The 19,405-nt window shown below is 45.5% G+C and overlaps 1 protein-coding gene across 2 annotated transcripts in view; it reads left to right on the top strand.

Annotated features, from left to right (window-relative positions):
- The window catches only part of LOC123992726 (2-(3-amino-3-carboxypropyl)histidine synthase subunit 1-like), a 142,657-nt gene that overhangs the window by 76,027 nt on the left and 47,225 nt on the right, over positions 1-19,405 (top strand). For both annotated transcript variants that reach the window (XM_046294185.1, XM_046294184.1), the window contains exon 4: positions 8,956-9,077. In XM_046294185.1, the coding sequence (XP_046150141.1) occupies positions 8,956-9,077 (122 nt within the window). The remainder of the gene's footprint in view (positions 1-8,955; positions 9,078-19,405) is intronic.

Genomic DNA, 19,405 nt, shown 5'->3' with positions numbered 1-19,405 from the left:
AGAGAGAGGGGTTAGAGGAGAGGTGTAAACAGGTGGAGAGAGAGGGGTTCGAGGAGAGAGGTGTAAACAGATGGAGAGAGGGGGGTTAGAGGAGAGAGGTGTAAACAGATGGAGAGAGAGAGGTTAGAGAAGAGAGTTGTAAACAGATTGAGAGAGAGGTGTAAACACATGGAGAGAGGTGCAAACAGATGGAGAGAGAGGGGTTAGAGGAGAGAGGTGTAAACAGATGAAGAGAGAGGGGTTAGAGGAGAGAGGTGTAAACAGATGGGGAGAGAGGGGTTAGAGGTGAGAGGTGTAAACAGATGGAGAGAGAGAGGGGTAGAGGAGAGAGGTGTAAACAGATGCAGAGAGAGGTGTAAACAGATGGAGAGAGAGGGGTTAGAGGAGAGAGAGGTGTAAACAGATGGAGAGGGGTTAGAGGAGAGAGGTGTAAACAGATGGAGAGAGAGGGGTTAGAGGAGAGAGGTGTAAATAGATGGAGAAAGAGGTGTAAACAGATGGAGAGAGGTGTAAACAGATGGAGAGAGAGGGGTTAGAGGAGAGAGGTGTAAACAGATGGAGAGAGAGGGGTTAGAGGAGAGAGATGTAACCAGATGGAGAGAGGTGTAAACAGATGGAGAGAGAGGGGTTAGAGGAGAGAGGTGTAAACAGATGGAGAGAGAGGTGTAAACAGATGGAGAGAGGGGTTAGAGGAGAGAGGTGTAAACAGATGGAGAGAGGGGTTAGAGGAGAGAGGTGTAAACAGATGGAGAGAGAGGGGTTAGGAGAGAGGTGTAAACAAATGGAGAGAGGAGTTAGAGCAGAGTTGTAAACAGATGGAGAGAGAGGTGTAAACAGATGGAGAGAGAGGGGTTAGAGGAGAGAGGTGTAAACAGATGGAGAGAGAGGGGTTAGAGGAGGGAGAGGTGTAAACAGATGGAGAGAGAGGGGTTAGAGGAGAGAGAGGGTTTAGAGGAGGGAGAGGTGTAAACAGGTGGAGAGAGAGGTGTAAACAGATAGAGAGAGGGGGGTTAGAGGAGAGAGGTGTAAACAGATGGGGTTAGAGGAGAGAGGTGTAAACAGATGGAGAGAGAGAGGGGGTAGATGAGAGAGGTGTAAACAGATGGAAGGAGAGGGGTTAGAGGAGAGAGGTTTAAACGGATGGAGAGAGAGGGGTTAGAGGAGAGAGGTGTAAACAGATGGAGAGAGAGGGGTTAGGAGAGAGGTGTAAACAGATGGAGAGAGGAGTTAGAGGAGAGAGTTGTAAACAGATGGAGAGAGAGGTGTAAACAGATGGAGAGAGAGGGGTTAGAGGAGAGGTGTAAACAGGTGGAGAGAGAGGGGTTAGAGGAGAGAGAGGTGCAAACAGATGGAGAGAGAGGGGTTAGAGGAGAGAGGTGTAAACAGATGAAGAGAGAGGGGTTAGAGGAGAGAGGTGTAAACAGATGGAGAGAGAGGGGTTAGAGGAGAGAGGTGTAAACAGATGGAGAGAGAGAGGGGTAGAGGAGAGAGGTGTAAACAGATGCAGAGAGAGGTGTAAACAGATGGAGAGAGAGGGGTTAGAGGAGAGAGAGGTGTAAACAGATGGAGAGGGGTTAGAGGAGAGAGGTGTAAACAGATGGAGAGAGAGGGGTTAGAGGAGAGAGGTGTAAATAGATGGAGAGAGAGGTGTAAACAGATGGAGAGAGGTGTAAACAGATGGAGAGAGAGGGGTTAGAGGAGAGAGGTGTAAACAGATGGAGAGAGAGGGGTTAGAGGAGAGAGGTGTAACCAGATGGAGAGAGGTGTAAACAGATGGAGAGAGAGGGGTTAGAGGAGAGGGGTGTAAACAGATGGAGAGAGAGGGGTTAGAGGAGAGAGGTGTAAACAGATGGAGAGAGAGGTGTAAACAGATGGAGAGAGGGGTTAGAGGAGAGAGGTGTAAACAGATGGAGAGAGGGGTTAGAGGAGAGAGGTGTAAACAGATGGAGAGAGAGGGGTTAGAGGAGAGAGAGCTGTAAACAGATGGAGAGAGAGGGGTTAGAGGAGAGAGGTGTAAACAGATGGAGAGAGGAGTTAGAGCAGAGTTGTAAACAGATGGAGAGAGAGGTGTAAACAGATGGAGAGAGAGGGGTTAGAGGAGAGAGGTGTAAACAGATGGAGAGAGAGGGGTTAGAGGAGGGAGAGGTGTAAACAGATGGAGAGAGAGGGGTTAGAGGAGAGAGAGGGGTTAGAGGAGGTAGAGGTGTAAACAGGTGGAGAGAGAGGTGTTAGAGGAGAGAGAGGTGTAAACAGGTGGAGAGAGAGGGGTTAGAGGAGAGAGGTGTAAACAGATGGAGATAGAGAGGTTAGAGAAGAGATGTGTAAACAGATGGAGAGAGGTGTAAACAGATGGAGAGAGAGGGGTTAGAGGAGAGAGAGGTGTAAACAGATGGAGAGAGAGGTGTAAGAGGGGAGAGAGGTGTAAACAGATGGAGAGAGAGGGGGTGTGGAGGAGAGAGGTGTAAACAGATGGAGAGAGGGGTTAGAGGAGAGAGATGTGTAAACACATGGAGAGAGAGGTGTAAACAGATGGAGAGGGAGGGGACAGAGGAAAGAGAGGTGTAAACAGATGGAGAGGGAGGGGTTAGAGGAGAGAGAGGTGTAAACAGATGAAGAGAGGGGTTAGAGGAGAGAGGTCTAAACAGATGGAGAGAGAGGGGTTAGAGGAGAGAGGTGTAAACAGATGAAGAGAGAGGTGTAAGAGGGGAGAGAGGTGTAAACAGATGGAGAGAGAGGGGGTGTGGAGGAGAGAGGTGTAAACAGATGGAGAGAGGGGTTAGAGGAGAGAGATGTGTAAACACATGGAGAGAGAGGTGTAAACAGATGGAGAGGGAGGGGACAGAGGAAAGAGAGGTGTAAACAGATGAAGAGAGAGGGGTTAGAGGAGAGAGAGGTGTAAACAGATGAAGAGAGGGGTTAGAGGAGAGAGGTCTAAACAGATGGAGAGAGAGGGGTTAGAGGAGAGAGGTGTAAACAGATGAAGAGAGGGGTTAGAGGAGAGAGGTGTAAACAGATGGAGAGAGAGGGGTTAGAGGAGAGAGAGGTGTAAACAGATGGAGAGAGAGGGGGTGGAGGAGAGAGGTCTAAACAGATGGAGAGAGAGGGGTTAGAGGAGAGAGAGGTGTAAACAGGTGGAGAGAGAGGGGTTAGGAGAGAGGTGTAAACAGATGAAGAGAGGGGGGTTAGAGGAGAGAGGTGTAAACAGATGGAGAGAGAGGGGTTAGAGGAGAGAGATGTGTAAACAGGTGGAGAGAGAGGGTTAGAGGAGAGAGGTGTAAACAGGTGGAGAGAGAGGGTTAGAGGAGAGAGGTGTAAACAGATGGAGAGAGAGGGGTTAGAGGAGAGAGAGGTGTAAACAGGTGGAGAGAGAGGGGTTAGAGGAGAGAGAGGTGTAAACAGGTGGAGAGAGAGGGGTTAGAGGAGAGAGGTGTACACAGATGGAGAGTGAGAGGAGAGAGGTGTAAACAGATTGAGAGAGGTGTAAACACATGGAGAGAGAGGGGTTAGAGGAGAGAGAGGTGTAAACAGATGGAGAGAGAGGGGTGGAGGAGAGAGGTGTAAACAGATGGAGAGAGAGGGGTTAGAGGAGAGAGGTGTAAACAGATGGAGAGAGAGGGGTTAGAGGAGAGAGAGGTGTAAACAGATGGAGAGAGAGGGGTTAGAGGAGAGAGAGGTGTAAACAGATGGAGAGAGAGGGGTTAGAGGAGAGAGGTGTAAACAGATGGAGAGAGCGGGGTTAGAGGAGAGAGAGGTGTAAACAGATGGAGAGAGGGGTTAGAGGAGAGAGAGCTGTAAACAGATGGAGAGAGAGGGGTTAGAGGAGAGAGGTGTAAACAGATGGAGAGAGAGGTGTAAACAGATGGAGAGAGAGGGGTTAGAGGAGAGAGAGGTGTAAACAGATGGAGAGAGAGGGGTTAGAGAGAGCGGTATAAACAGATGGAGAGAGAGGGGTTAGAGGAGAGATTGGTGTAAACAGATGGAGACAGAGGGGTTAGAGGAGAGAGAGGTGTAAACAGATGGAGAGGGGTTAGAGAGAGGGGTATAAACAGATGGAGAGAGAGGGGTTAGAGGAGAGAGGTGTAAACAGATGGAGAGAGAGAGGTGTAAACAGATGGAGAGAGAGGGGTTAGAGGAGAGAGAGGTGTAAACAGATGGAGAGAGAGGGGTTAGAGAGAGCGGTATAAACAGATGGAGAGAGAGGGGTTAGAGGAGAGAGGTGTAAACAGATGGAGAGAGAGGGGTTAGAGGAGAGAGAGGTGTAAACAGATGGAGAGGGGTTAGAGAGAGGGGTATAAACAGATGGAGAGAGAGGGGTTAGAGGAGAGAGAGGTGTAAACAGATGGAGAGAGAGGGGTTAGCGGAGAGAGGTATAAACAGATGGAGAGAGAGGGGTTAGAGGAGAGAGGTATAAACAGATGGAGAGAGAGGGGTTAGAGAGAGGGGTATAAACAGATGGAGAGAGAGGGGTTAGAGGAGAGAGAGGTGTAAACAGATGGAGAGAGAGGGGTTAGCGGAGAGAGGTATAAACAGATGGAGAGAGAGGGGTTAGAGAGAGGGGTATAAACAGATGGAGAGAGAGGGGTTAGAGGAGAGAGAGGTGTAAACAGATGGAGAGAGAGGGGTTAGCGGAGAGAGGTATAAACAGATGGAGAGAGAGGGGTTAGAGGAGAGAGAGGTGTAAACAGATGGAGAGAGAGGGGTTAGAGGAGAGAGAGGTGTAAACAGATGGAGAGAGAGGGGTTAGAGGAGAGAGAGGTGTAAACAGATGGAGAGAGAGGGGTTAGAGGAGAGAGAGGTGTGAACAGATGGAAAAGATGAAAACAGAGGCGAGAAAGGAGTCTGAACTTTGAACTACCTCTTATCAAACTAAAGGTTGATGGTACAATGAAATCCAGTGGAAGAGGAATTTAAAAAGGGAGAGCGAGAGAGGAAGTGGCCTCTGTAGCCAGTGTACAGTATCTAAGGGTTCATTGACTGGGCAGCAGTAGACAGCCAGCTGTTGTTAGTCAGACTGGGTTGGTGGATAGGCTACACGGTCTGTTTCAGTCTCCTGTCTTCCCCTTTATTCTCACTATTAATTCTACCTTTCCTGGCTAGCCTGAATATGTCAAATCACAGCCACTATTCCTCTCTGTCTCTCCATTCACTTCTCTTTCCTCTCTGTCCTTTACCACAGCAGCTACAAAAACATCTCAATCCCCTCTAACACCCCCCCCCCTCCTATCTCCTCATCTCCACTGCTCTCTTTCCTGTTCTGCATTTTATCCATTCACTTCTCTTTCCTCTCTGTCCTTTATCCATTCACTTCTCTTTCCTCTCTGTCCTTTATCCATTCACTTCTCTTTCCTCTCTGTCCTTTATCCATTCACTTCTCTTTCCTCTCTGTCCTTTATCCATTCACTTCTCTTTCCTCTCTCTGTCCTTTATCCATTCACTTCTCTTTCCTCTCTGTCCTTTATCCATTCACTTCTCTTTCCTCTCTGTCCTTTATCCATTCACTTCTCTCTTCCTTTATCCATTCTCTCTTCCTCTCTGTCCTTTATCCATTCACTTCTCTTTCCTCTCTGTCCTTTATCCATTCACTTCTCTTTCCTCTCTGTCCTTTATCCATTCACTTCTCTTTCCTCTCTGTCCTTTATCCATTCACTTCTCTTTCCTTCTGTCCTTTATCCATTCACTTCTCTTTCCTCTCTATCCATTCACTTCTCTTTCCTCTCTGTCCTTTATCCATTCACTTCTCTTTCCTCTCTGTCCTTTATCCATTCACTTCTCTTTCCTCTCTGTCCTTTATCCATTCACTTCTCTTTCCTCTCTGTCCTTTATCCATTCACTTCTCTTTCCTCTCTGTCCTTTATCCATTCACTTTTTTCCTTTCCTTTATCCATTCACTTCTCTTTCCTCTCTGTCCTTTATCCATTCACTTCTCTTTCCTCTCTGTCCTTTATCCATTCACTTCTCTTTCCTCTCTGTCCTTTATCCATTCACTTCTCTTTCCTCTCTGTCCTTTATCCATTCACTTCTCTTTCCTCTCTGTCCTTTATCCATTCACTTCTCTTTCCTCTCTGTCCTTTATCCATTCACACCTCTTTCCTCTCTGTCCTTTATCCATTCACTTCTCTTTCCTCTCTGTCCTTTATCCATTCACTTCTCTTTCCTCTCTGTCCTTTATCCATTCACTTCTCTTTCCTCTCTGTCCTTTATCTATTCACTTCTCTTTCCTCTCTCTGTCCTTTATCCATTCACTTCTCTTTCCTCTCTGTCCTTTATCCATTCACTTCTCTTTCCTCTCTGTCCTTTATCCATTCACACCTCTTTCCTCTCTGTCCTTTATCCATTCACACCTCTCTTTCCCCTCTCTGTCCTTTATCCATTCACACCTCTCTTTCCCCTCTCTGTCCTTTATCCATTCACACCTCTTTCCTCTCTGTCCTTTATCCATTCACTTCTCTTTCCTCTCTCTGTGTTTTATCCATTCACACCTCTTTCCCCTCTCTGTCCTTTATCCATTCACACCTCTTTCCCCTCTCTGTCCTTTATCCATTCACTTCTCTTTCCTCTCTGTCCTTTATCCATTCACACCTCTTTCCCCTCTGTCCTTTATCCATTCACACCTCTTTCCTCTCTGTCCTTTATCCATTCACACCTCTCTTTCCCCTCTCTGTCCTTTATCCATTCACACCTCTTTCCCCTCTCTGTCCTTTATCCATTCACACCTCTTTCCCCTCTCTGTCCTTTATCCATTCACACCTCTTTCCCCTCTCTGTCCTTTATCCATTCACACCTCTTTCCCCTCTCTGTCCTTTATCCATTCACACCTCTCTTTCCCCTCTCTGTCCTTTCCCCTCTCTGTCCTTTATCCATTCACACCTCTTTCCTCTCTGTCCTTTATCCAGTCACACCTCTTTCCTCTCTGTCCTTTATCCATTCACACCTCTTTCCCCTCTCTGTCCTTTATCCATTCACACCTCTTTCCTCTCTGTCCTTTATCCAGTCACACCTCTTTCCCCTCTCTGTCCTTTATCCATTCACACCTCTCTTTCCCCTCTCTGTCCTTTATCCATTCACACCTCTCTTTCCCCTCTCTGTCCTTTATCCATTCACACCTCTTTCCCCTCTCTGTCCTTTATCCATTCACACCTCTCTTTCCCCTCTCTGTCCTTTATCCATTCACACCTCTCTTTCCCCTCTCTGTCCTTTATCCATTCACACCTCTCTTTCCCCTCTCTGTCCTTTATCCATTCACACCTCTTTCCTCTCTGTCCTTTATCCATTCACACCCCTCTTTCCCCTCTCTGTCCTTTATCCATTCACACCTCTCTTTCCTCTCTCTGTCCATTATCCATTCACAACTCTCTTTCCTCTCTCTGTCCTTTATCCATTCACACCTCTCTTTCCCCTCTCTGTCCTTTATCCATTCACACCTCTCTTTCCTCTCTCTGTCCTTTATCCATTCACACCTCTTTCCCCTCTCTGTCCTTTATCCATTCACACCTCTCTTTCCCCTCTCTGTCCTTTATCCATTCACACCTCTCTTTCCCCTCTCTGTCCTTTATCCATTCACACCTCTCTTTCCCCTCTCTGTCCTTTATCCATTCACACTTCTCTTTCCTCTCTCTGTCCTTTATCCATTCGCACCTCTTTCCCCACTCTGTCCTTTATCTACTCACACACTTCTCTTTCTCAGCTTTCAGCATTTACTCATTTTAGTCAGTGTTTTAATCCCCCGGAAGGGATGATGAGATACAGAATGAATGAATTTGGTGCTTTAATTTAACAAAAAACTGGTATGGCTTTGTGGCTTTTTCAATAGGAAAGGCCTTCCGTAGTAGGTGTATGTAATGTGGATAGGGCAGTTGATAGCATAAAATACTAAGGCCACAGATGGACAGATCATCTGTAATTGACCCTGCCTCTGCAGTTTCCATCCAGATGTGCAATCTATAAATCCATGTCCTATAAAACAAAATAGTGTCCTTACTTACCCCTACCCCCCACTAATCAGATTATCAACTAGTCTCTATTTATCCTGACCCTCTAATATATCTCATCTGATGATGCAGACTGACTGACTGTAGCTCTGTTGTTCAATGATGATTGACTCCTGTTCATGGACCACCAACCTGACTGCTCTATAGGCCCTGTTGATGTTTGGCATGTCAATCATAAAGGGATGGAAAAGCATTATCTGAGTGACATGTCACTCTTAGTCCCTCTACTTGACTTGTCCCAGTCAGAGACAGCCAGTACATGGTAACATGCTGAGACTGGGGATTGATCTACTTAATGACTTGTCCCAGTTAGAGACATCCAGTACATGGTAACATGCTGAGACTGGGGATTGATCTACTTAATGACTTGTCCCAGTCAGAGACAGCCAGTACATTATAACATGCTGAGACTGGGGATTGATCTACTTAATGACTTGTCCCAGTTAGAGACATCCAGTACATGGTAACATGCTGAGACTGGGGATTGATCTACTTAATGACTTGTCCCAGTCAGAGACAGCCAGTACATTGTAACATGCTGAGACTGGGGATTGATCTACTTAATGACTTGTCCCAGTCAGAGACAGCCAGTACATTTTAACATGCTGAGACTGGGGATTGATCTACTTAATGACTTGTCCCAGTCAGAGACAGCCAGTAGATTGTAACATGCTGAGTCTGGGGATTGATCTACTAAATGACTTGTCCCAGTCACAGACAGCCAGTACATGGTAACATGGTGAGACTGGGGATTGATCCTGCTGACCCTATCAAGATGCCACTGTGCTGGAGCCAGGTTGGGTATCGATCGCCATGGAAAGAGGGGAGATCAGTGGGGCTAATAGACTGACCTGATTGGAGATTGTGTGTGCGTGGTTGTCCAATGACAGGGGGATAGTTCTATTTGTTTTCATGTGCGGTCAGTGGAGTGGTTTTGGTCATGTGTGTGTGTGTGTGTGTGTCCCAGGTTCACAGAGGCAGACACCATTGTGATGGGTGATGTGACGTACGGAGCCTGCTGCGTGGACGACTTCACGGCCCGCGCCCTGGGGGCAGACTTCATGGTGCACTACGGCCACAGCTGCCTCAGTGAGTCACACACGCACAGTGTCACACACGCACAAAAAGACTCACATACACAACTCAGACATGACGCAAGTAATCATTAGTAATCGAATCACATCCCTAAAACATGCGCAAATGTAAATACACACACACACATCAGGGTTTTTGTTAGCTGGCTTTTGGCACCATTCAAAAGTTTGGGTTCCCTTAGAAAATGTTTGTCCATTTTTTTATTTTTAATAACATCAAATTGATCAGAAATACAGTGTAGACATTGTTACCCTCTTAGTGATCCCTTCGCGTGCCAATCCTGTTAACGGGATTGATTTGACAACACAGTGAAATAGCAGCGTGCCAAATTCAAAAACAGAAATACTCAGAATAATAATTCTTAAATCATACAAGTGTTATACACCGGTTTAAAGACAAACTTCTTGTTAATCCATCCACAGTGTCAGATTTCAAAAAGGCTTTACAGTGAAAGCAGTGAAACCATGCTATTATCTGAGGACAGCACCCCATCAAACATACACATGGAAATCATAATTCAACCCACCAGGCACAACACAAAAGTCAGAAATAACATATAATTCATGCCTTACCTTTGAAGATCTTCTTCTGTTTGCACTCCAATATGTCCATTAAACATCACAAATGGTCCTTTTGTTTGATAAATTCTGTCGTTATATATCCAAAATGTCCATTTATTTGACACGTATGATTCAGAAAATACACCGGTTCCAACTCGCGCAACATGACTACACATCTCTCATGTTGTAAATGACTATTGATGCTGGAAACGGCAATTGTTTTTTAAATGGAATATAAACATAGGCGTACAGAAGTCCATTATCAGCAACCATCAATCCTGTGTTCCAATGTCACGTTGTGTTAGCTAATCCAAGTTTATCATTTTAAAAGGCTAATTGATCATTACAAAACCATTTTGCAATTATGTTAGCACAGCTGAAAACGGTTGTGCTGATTTAAAGAAGCAATAAAACTGGCCTTCTTTAGACTAGTTGAGTATCTGGAGCATCAGCATTTGTGGGTTCGATTACAGGCTGAAAATGGCCAGAAACAAAGATCTTTCTTCTGAAACTCGTCAGTCTATTCTTGTTCTGATAAATTAAGGCTATTCCATGCAAGAAATTGCCAAAAAACTGAAGATCTCGTACAATGCTGTGTACTACTCCCTTCACAGAAAAGCTCAAACTGGTTCTAACCAGAACAGAAAGAGGAGTGGGAGGCCCCGGTGCACAACTGAGCAAGAGGACAAGTACATTAGAGTGTCTAGTTTGAGAAAAAGATGCCTCACAAGTCCTCAACAGGCAGCTTCATTAAATAGTACCCACACAACACCAGTCTCAATGTCAACAGTGAAGAGGCGACTCCGGGATGCTGCCTTCTAGGTTTTTTTAACCCCTTTTTCTCTCCAATTTCATGATATCCAATTGGTAGTTAAGGTCTTGTCCCATTGCTGAAACTCCCGTACGGACTTGGGAGAGGTGAAGGTTGAGAGCTGCGCGTCCTCTGAAACAACCAATGTGTCGGCGGAAACACCGTACACCTGGCGACTGTGTCAGCGTGCTTGTGCCCGGCCCGCCACGGGAGTCACTAGAGCGCGACGGGACAAGGACGACTCCTCTAACCCGGACGGCATTGGACCAATTGTGCGCTGCATCATGGGTCTCCCGGTCACGGCCAGGGTCTGTAGTGACGGAGCACTGCAGTGCAGTGCCTTAGACCGCTACGCAATTCGGGAGGCTGAAAATGAAGTTTTATTTGCTACTTTATTACATGAGTTGTATGTTCTGTTAATTACATATTAATTACCATCATCTAAATGTGATTTCTGTCATAGAAACCCTGACACACACACACACAAACAGCCACACATAACCACACACACACAGTCACACACAACTATACACACACACAGCCACACACTCGAGGCATAAGAATGATAGACAGACCCCATGGCCTCCAGCCAGGGTATAAAGCAGCGAGATCAATACCCGCAGCACATACAGACTGTAGGTTTTGTACTACAAGTGCCTGGCAATGGGTAGTACTCAATAGCTCAGTGTGTGTGCTTAGCTGCAGCTTTGTAAGGCCTGTCAGACCTTTAGAGGCTGGACAGCAGCACATTTACTCAGACGATCAATGGAGAACATGCATTAGGGCTGTCCTTTGAAAAGCCTGTGCAGATCTTAAGGACCCTTCATTCTCTGCTCTGCTCTCTGCCTGTCTGCAGCACAATATAGCAGGGAATGCTAAATCAATATTTGTGATATCTCCCTGGCAGAACGATCTGAACAAGGCTCACCTCTCCCAAATACCACATCTGACCATGAGAATATTAATCCAATACATCAGCCGACCACTCTAACAAACCAACAAGCAAGCGATACACATTCTTTGACCGAACAACAGACACACAACACACACTCTCTGTGTTCTGCGCTAGCATAAAAAAGAACATGATGGATAAAAGGCAGCACTAGCCAGTCATACTGGTTATAAGGCTGAAATGAGACGCCTCTTCTACATTCATCCAGCTACTGGATAAATTTCCACAAGTCAAATAGGGCTGGGAATTGCCAGGGACCTCACTATACTATATTATCATGATACTTACAGTTGAAGTCGGATGTTTACATACACCTTAGCCAACTACATTTAAACTCAGTTTTTCACAATTCCTGACATATAATCCCAGGTCTTAGGTCAGTTAGGATCACCACATTATTTTAAGAATGTGAAATGTCAGAATAATAATAATAGTAGAGATAATGATTTATTTCAGCTTTTATTTCTTTCGTCACATTCCCAGTGGGTTAGAAGTTTACATACATTCAATTAGTATTTGGTAGCATCGCCTTTAAATTGTTTAAATTGGGTCAAACGTTTCTGGTAGTCTTCCACAAGCTTCCCACAATAAGTTGGGTGAATTTTGTCCCATTCCTCCTGACAGAGCTGGTGTAACTGAATCAGGTTTGTAAGTCTCCTTGCTCGCACACACGTTTTCAGTTCTGCCCACAAATATTCTATAGGTTTGAGGTCAGGGCTTTGTGATGGCCACTCCAATACCGTGTCTTTGTTGTCCTTAAGCCATTTTGCCACAACTTTGGAAGTATGCTTGGGGTCATTGTCCATTTGGAAGAACCATTTGCGACTAAGCTTTAACTTCCTGACTGATGTCTTGAGATGTTGCTTCAATATATCTACCTACTTTTCCTACCTCATGATGCCATCTATTTTGTGAAGTGCACCAGTCCTTCCTGCAGCAAAGCACCCCCACGACATGATGCTGCCACCCCCGTGCTTCAGGGTTGGGATGGTGTTCATTTACATTTACATTTAAGTCATTTAGCAGACGCTCTTATCCAGAGCGACTTACAAATTGGTGCATTCACCTTATGACATCCAGTGGAACAGTCACTTTACAATAGTGCATCTAAAACTTAAGGGGGGGGTGAGAGGGATTACTTATCCTATCCTAGGTATTCCTTAAAGAGGTGGGGTTTCAGGTGTCTCCGGAAGGTGGTGATTGACTCCGCTGTCCTGGCGTCGTGAGGGAGTTTGTTCCACCATTGGGGGGCCAGGGCAGCGAACAGTTTTGACTGGGCTGAGCGGGAGCTGTACTTCCTCAGTGGTAGGGAGGCGAGCAGGCCAGAGGTGGATGAACGCAGTGCCCTTGTTTGGGTGTAGGGCCTGATCAGAGCCTGGAGGTACTGAGGTGCCGTTCCCCTCACAGCTCCGTAGGCAAGCACCATGGTCTTATAGCGGATGCGAGCTTCAACTGGAAGCCAGTGGAGAGAACGGAGGAGCGGGGTGACGTGAGAGAACTTGGGAAGGTTGAACACCAGACGGGCTGCAGCGTTCTGGATGAGTTGAAGGGGTTTAATGGCACAGGCAGGGAGCCCAGCCAACAGCGAGTTGCAGTAATCCAGACGGGAGATGACAAGTGCCTGGATTAGGACCTGCGCCGCTTCCTATGTGAGGCAGGGTCGTACTCTGCGGATGTTGTAGAGCATGAACCTACAGGAACGGGCCACCGCCTTGATGTTGGTTGAGAACGACAGGGTGTTGTCCAGGATCACGCCAAGGTTCTTGGCGCTCTGGGAGGAGGACACAATGGAGTTGTCAACCGTGATGGCGAGATCATGGAACGGGCAGTCCTTCCCCGGGAGGAAGAGCAGCTCCGTCTTGCCGAGGTTCAGCTTGAGGTGGTGATCCGTCATCCACACTGATATGTCTGCCAGACATGCAGAGATGCGATTCGCCACCTGGTCATCAGAAGGGGGAAAGGAGAAGATTAATTGTGTGTCGTCTGCATAGCAATGATAAGAGAGACCATGTGAGGTTATGACAGAGCCAAGTGACTTGGTGTATAGCGAGAATAGGAGAGGGCCAAGAACAGAGCCCTGGGGGACACCAGTGGTGAGAGCGCGTGGTGAGGAGACAGATTCTCGCCACGCCACCTGGTAGGAGCGACCTGTCAGGTAGGACGCAATCCAAGCGTGGGCCGCGCCGGAGATGCCCAACTCGGAGAGGGTGGAGAGGAGGATCTGATGGTTCACAGTATCGAAGGCAGCCGATAGATCTAGAAGGATGAGAGCAGAGGAGAGAGAGTTAGCTTTAGCAGTGCGGAGCGCCTCCGTGATACAGAGGAGAGCAGTCTCAGTTGAATGACTAGTCTTGAAACCTGACTGATTTGGATCAAGAAGGTCATTCAGAGAGAGATAGCGGGAGAGCTGGCCAAGGACGGCACGTTCAAGAGTTTTGGAGAGAAAAGAAAGAAGGGATACTGGTCTGTAATTGTTGACATCGGAGGGATCGAGTGTAGGTTTTTTCAGAAGGGGTGCAACTCTCGCTCTCTTGAAGACGGAAGGGACGTAGCCAGCGGTCAGGGATGAGTTGATGAGCGAGGTGAGGTAAGGGAGAAGGTCTCCGGAAATGGTTCTTCGGCTTGCAAGCCTCCCCCTTTTTCCTCCAAACATAACAATGGTCATTATGGCCAAACAGTTCTGGTGCAAGCCGGTTTTGGAGCAGTGGTTTCTTCCTTGCTGAGCGGCCTTTCAGGTTATGTCGGACTCGTTTTACTGTGGATATAGATACTTTTGTACCTGTTTCCTCCAGAATCTTCACACGGTCCTTTGCCTTTGTTCTGGGATTGATTTGCACTTTTCGCAACAAAGTACGTTCATTTCTAGGAGACAGAACGCGTCTCCTCCTGAGCGGTATGACGGCTGTGTGGTCCTATGGTGTTTGTACTTGCGTACTATTGTTTGTACAGATGAACATGGTACCTTCAGGCGTTTGGAAATTGCTCCCAAGGATGAACCAGACTTGTGGAGGTCTATTCTGAGGTCTTGGCTGATTTCTTTTGATTGTCCCATGATGTCAAGCATAGAGTTATTGAGTTGGAAGGTATGCCTTGAAATACATCCACAGGTACACCTCCAATTGACTCAAATGATGTCAATTAGCCTATCAGATGCTTCTAAAGCCATGACATCATTTTCTGAAATTCTCCAAGCTGTTTAAAGGAACAGTCAACTTAGTGTATGTAAACTTCTGACCCACTGGAATTGTGATACAGTGAATTATAAGTGAAATAATCTGTCTGTAAACAATTGTTGGAAAAATGACTTGTGTCATGCACAAAGTAGATGTCCTATCCGACTTGCCGAAACTATAGTTTGTTAACAAGAAATTTGTGGAGTGGTTTAAAAATTTGTTTTAATGACTTCATCCTAAGTCTATGTAAACTTCTGACTTCAACTGTAGGTGCCAATACAATATGTATTGTCGTTTGATTCTGTGATTTTATTGCGATTCAATGTTCCAAACATACACTGCTCAAAAAAATAAAGGGAACACTTAAACAACACAATGTAACTCCAAGTCAATCACACTTCTGTGAAATCAAACTGTCCACTTAGGAAGCAACACTGATTGACAATAAATGCCACATGCTGTTGTGCAAATGGAATAGACAACAGGTGGAAATTATAGGCAATTAGCAAGACACCACCAATAAAAGAGTGGTTCTGCAGGTGGTGACCACAGACCACTTCTCAGTTCCTATGCTTCCTGGCTGATGTTTTGGTCACTTTTGAATGCTGGCGGTGCATTCACTCTAGTGGTAATATGAGACTGAGTCTACAACCCAAGTGGCTCAGGTAGTGCAGCTCATCCAGGATGGAACACCAATGCGAGCTGTGGCAAGAAGGTTTGCTGTGTCTGTCAGCGTAGTGTCCAGAGCATGGAGGCGCTACCAGGAGACAGGCCAGTACATCAGGAGACGTGGAGGAGGCCGTAGGAGGGCAACAACCCAGCAGCAGGACCGCTACCTCCGCCTTTGTGCAAGGAGGAGCAGGAGGATCACTGTCGGAGCCCTGCAAAATGAATGACCTCCAGCAGGCCAAAAAATGTGCATGTTTCTGCTCAAACGGTCAGAAACAGACTCCACGAGGGCCTGACGTCCACAGGTGGGGGTTGTGTTTACAGCCCAACACCGTGCAGGACGTTTGGCATTTGCCAGAGAACACCAAGATTGGCAAATTCGCCACTGGCGCCCTGTGCTCTTCACAGATTAAAGCAGGTTCACACTGTGACAGACGTGACAGAGTCTGGAGACGACGTGGAGAACGTTCTGCTGCCTGCAACATCCTCCAGCATGACCGGTTTGGCAGTGGGTCAGTCATGGTGTGGGGTGGCATTTCTTTGGGGGGCCACACAGCCCTCTATGTGCTCGCCAGAGGTAGCCTGACTGCCATTAGGTTCCGAGATGAGATACTCAGACCTCTTGTGAGACCATATGCGGGTGCGGTTGGCCCTGGGTTCCTCCTAATGCAAGACAATGCTTGACCTCATGTGGCTGGAGTGTGTCATCAGTTCCTGCAAGAGGAAGGCATTGATGCTATGGACTGGCCCGCCCATTCCCCAGACCTGAATCCAATTGAGCACATCTGGGACATCATGTCTCGCGCCATCCACCACAGACTGTCCTGGAGTTGGCGGATGCTTTAGTCCAGGTCTGGGAGGAGATCGCTCAGGAGACCATCCGCCACCTCTTCAGGAACATGCCCAGGTGTTGTAGGGAGGTCATACAGGCACGTGGAGGCCTCACACACTACTGAGCCTCATTTTGACTTGTTTTAAGGACATTACATCAAGGTTGGATCAGCCTGTAGTGTGGTTTTCCACTTTAATTTTGAGTGTGACTCCAAATCCAGACCTCCATAGGTTGATAAATTTGATTTCCATTGATTAATTTTTGTGTGATTTTGTTGTCAGCACATTCAACTATGTAAAGAAAAAAGTATTTAATAAGAATATTTCATTCATTCAGATCTAGGATGTGTTATTTTAGTGTTCCCTTTATTTTCTTGAGCAGTGTATTTCACTCCATATGTCTGCTACAGAGGGACAAGAGAGAGCCATGAGAGAACTACTTTTGATCAGTCATGGAAATAAGATTGCTGAAAACAAATTGGCTCCCTAATTTAAAAAGATGGAGAACAAGCTGTGAAGGGAAATGATTGGAGTTTTGGTGCAGGTACAACCAACTAGCGCAAACATAATATGGCGATATTGCCAATACAATATTATATATCATCAAAAAGAATATCCCTGTATGTAACTGTATACCTTTTCCCCCCATCGCTGTAGTCCAAGTGCTGTATTACAACAGTTGAATCCTCTGTAAAGTTAGTCTAGTCGGCATATCAAGTCATTAGAAAGATGTACAGTGCCTTCAGAAAGTATTCACACCCCTTGACTTATTCCACACTTTGTTGTTTTACAACCTGAATTTAAAATGGATTAAATTGAGATTTTGTCACACACACAATACCCCATAATGTCAAAGTGGAATTGTGTTTTTAGACATTAGTTCATTAAAAATAAATTCTGAAATGTTTTCAGTCAATAAGTATTCAACCCTTTTGTTATGGCCTAAATAAGTTCAGGGGTAAAATAAATTAACATTAAATTAAGTTGCAAAACCTCACTCTGCACAATAAGAGTGTTTAACATGATTTTTTAAAATGACTACATCATCTCTATACCCACACATACAATTGACTATAAGGTCCCTCAGTCGAGCAGTGAATTTCAAACACAGATTCAACCACAAAGACCATGGAGGTTTTCCAATGACTCACATAGAAGGGCACCTATTAATAAAAATAAAGAATTAAAAAGCAGACATTTAATATCACTTTGAGCATGGTGGAGTTATTAATTACACTTTGGAGGATGTATCAATACACCCAGTCACTGCAAAGATACAGGCATCCTTCCTAACTCAGTTGCCGGAGAGGAAGGAAACTGCTCAGAGATTTCACCATGGTGACTTTAAAACAGTTGCAGAATTTAATGGCTCTGTAATAGGAGAAAACTGAAGCTGGATCAACAGCATTGTAGTTAATCCTTTTTGCAACAAGGCACTAAAGTAATACTACAAAACATTTAGTAAAGAAATTAACTTTATGTCCTGAATGCAAAGCGTTTTGTTTGGGACTCTAACCAGAATAGAAAGAGGAGTGGGAGGCACCGGTGCACAACTGAGCAAGAGGACAAGTACATTAGAGTGTCTAGTTTAAGAAACAGACGCCTCACAAGTTCTCAACTGGCAGCTTCATTAAATAGTACCCGCAAAACACCAGTCTCAACGTCAGCAGTGAAGAGGCAACTCCGGGATGCTGGCCTGTTCTGATCAATTTGATGTTCTTTTTAGTGGACAAAAAATGTGCTTTTCTTTCAAAAACAAGGACATTTCTAAGAGACTTGAAATTAAGCTCAGGTGCATCCTCTTTCCTTTGATCATCCGTGATGTTTCTAAAACTTGATTAGAGTCCACCTGTGGTAAATTCAATTGCTTGGACATGATTTGGTAAGGCACATACCTGTCTATATAAGGTCCCACAGATGACAGTGCTTGTCCGAGCAGAAACCAAACCATGAGGTCGAAGGAATTGTCCATGGAGCTCCAAAACAGGATTGTGTCGATACACAGATCTGGGGAAGGGTACCAAAAAATGTTTCCAGCATTGAAGGTCACCAAGAACAAAGTGGCCTCCTTCGTTCTTAAATGGAAGAAGTTTGGAACCACCAAGACTCTTCCTAGAGCTGACCGCCTGGCCAAACTGAGCAATCGGGGGAGAAGGGCCTTGGTCGGGGAGATGACCAAGAACCCGATGGTCACTCTGACAGAGCTCCAGAGTTACCCTGTGGAGATGGTAGAACCTTCCAGAAGGACATCCATCTCTACAGAACTCTACCAATCAGGCATTTATGGTAGAGTGGCCAGACGGAAGCCACTCCTTAGTAAAAGGCACATGACAGCCCGCTTGGAGTTTGCCGAAAGGCACCTAAAGGACTTTCAGACCATGAGAAACAAGATTGAAAAGCCAAGCGTCACGCCTGGCTGAAACCTGGCACCGGTGAAGCATGGTGATGGCAGTGATATTTGTGATATTTTCATTTTTTTTCCTTCTAAAAAGCTGTTTTTGCTTTGTCATCGTGGGGTATTGTGTATAGATTGATGAGGATAAATAATCAATTTTAGAATAAGGCTGTAATGTAATAAAGTAGAACAATTCAAGGGTCTGAATACTTTCCAAATTTGTTGTAAATTGACTTTAAAATCTTTTGCAAGACTTAAATGGCTGTCTAACAATGATCAACAACCAACTTGACAGAGCTTGAAGAATTTTCAAAAGATTAATGTGCAAATATTGTACAATCCAGGTGTACAAAGCACTTAGAGACTTTCCAAGAAACAATTGCATCTGTAATAGCTGCAAAAGGTGATTCTAACATGTATTGACTCAGGGGTGTGAATAACTTGTGTAAATCTTCTGCATTTCATTTTCAATATATTTGCAAACATTTCAAAAAACATGTTTTCACTTTGTCATTATGGGGTATTGTATGTAAATGGGTGAGAACACAGGCTGTACCACAACAAAATGTGGAATAAGTATTAATCACACATCATTCACATGTCCTCTGTCATGTGAATGGAACAAATGACCCTGAACTTGAAACACAATGGTATAAATTCTAATTCCAAGGATGTAAACGGCCAATCATTATCAGTGAGTATTTTGCAGTCCTCCCTGAACAGGCGGAATTGAAATGGAATTGACCCAACCTTGGCAGACGGTCTCTGCGTTCTCTCTGCTCTGTGAGGAGTGGAGGAGGTCTCTATAGCTGTGGTTGACTGACGGCATCACATGTAGTGGAAGTGTTGAGGCTTCATCAGCAACACAACTGTGTCAGACACCTGCAGGAGATTAAAGACACTGCCCTCCCTGACTGTCTCTCCCTCTTCA

Source organism: Oncorhynchus gorbuscha, linkage group LG13, assembly GCF_021184085.1.
Source record: "Oncorhynchus gorbuscha isolate QuinsamMale2020 ecotype Even-year linkage group LG13, OgorEven_v1.0, whole genome shotgun sequence".
In the NCBI taxonomy this organism is placed as follows: domain Eukaryota; kingdom Metazoa; phylum Chordata; class Actinopteri; order Salmoniformes; family Salmonidae; genus Oncorhynchus; species Oncorhynchus gorbuscha.
This window is presented reverse-complemented; position numbering and strand designations above follow the sequence as displayed.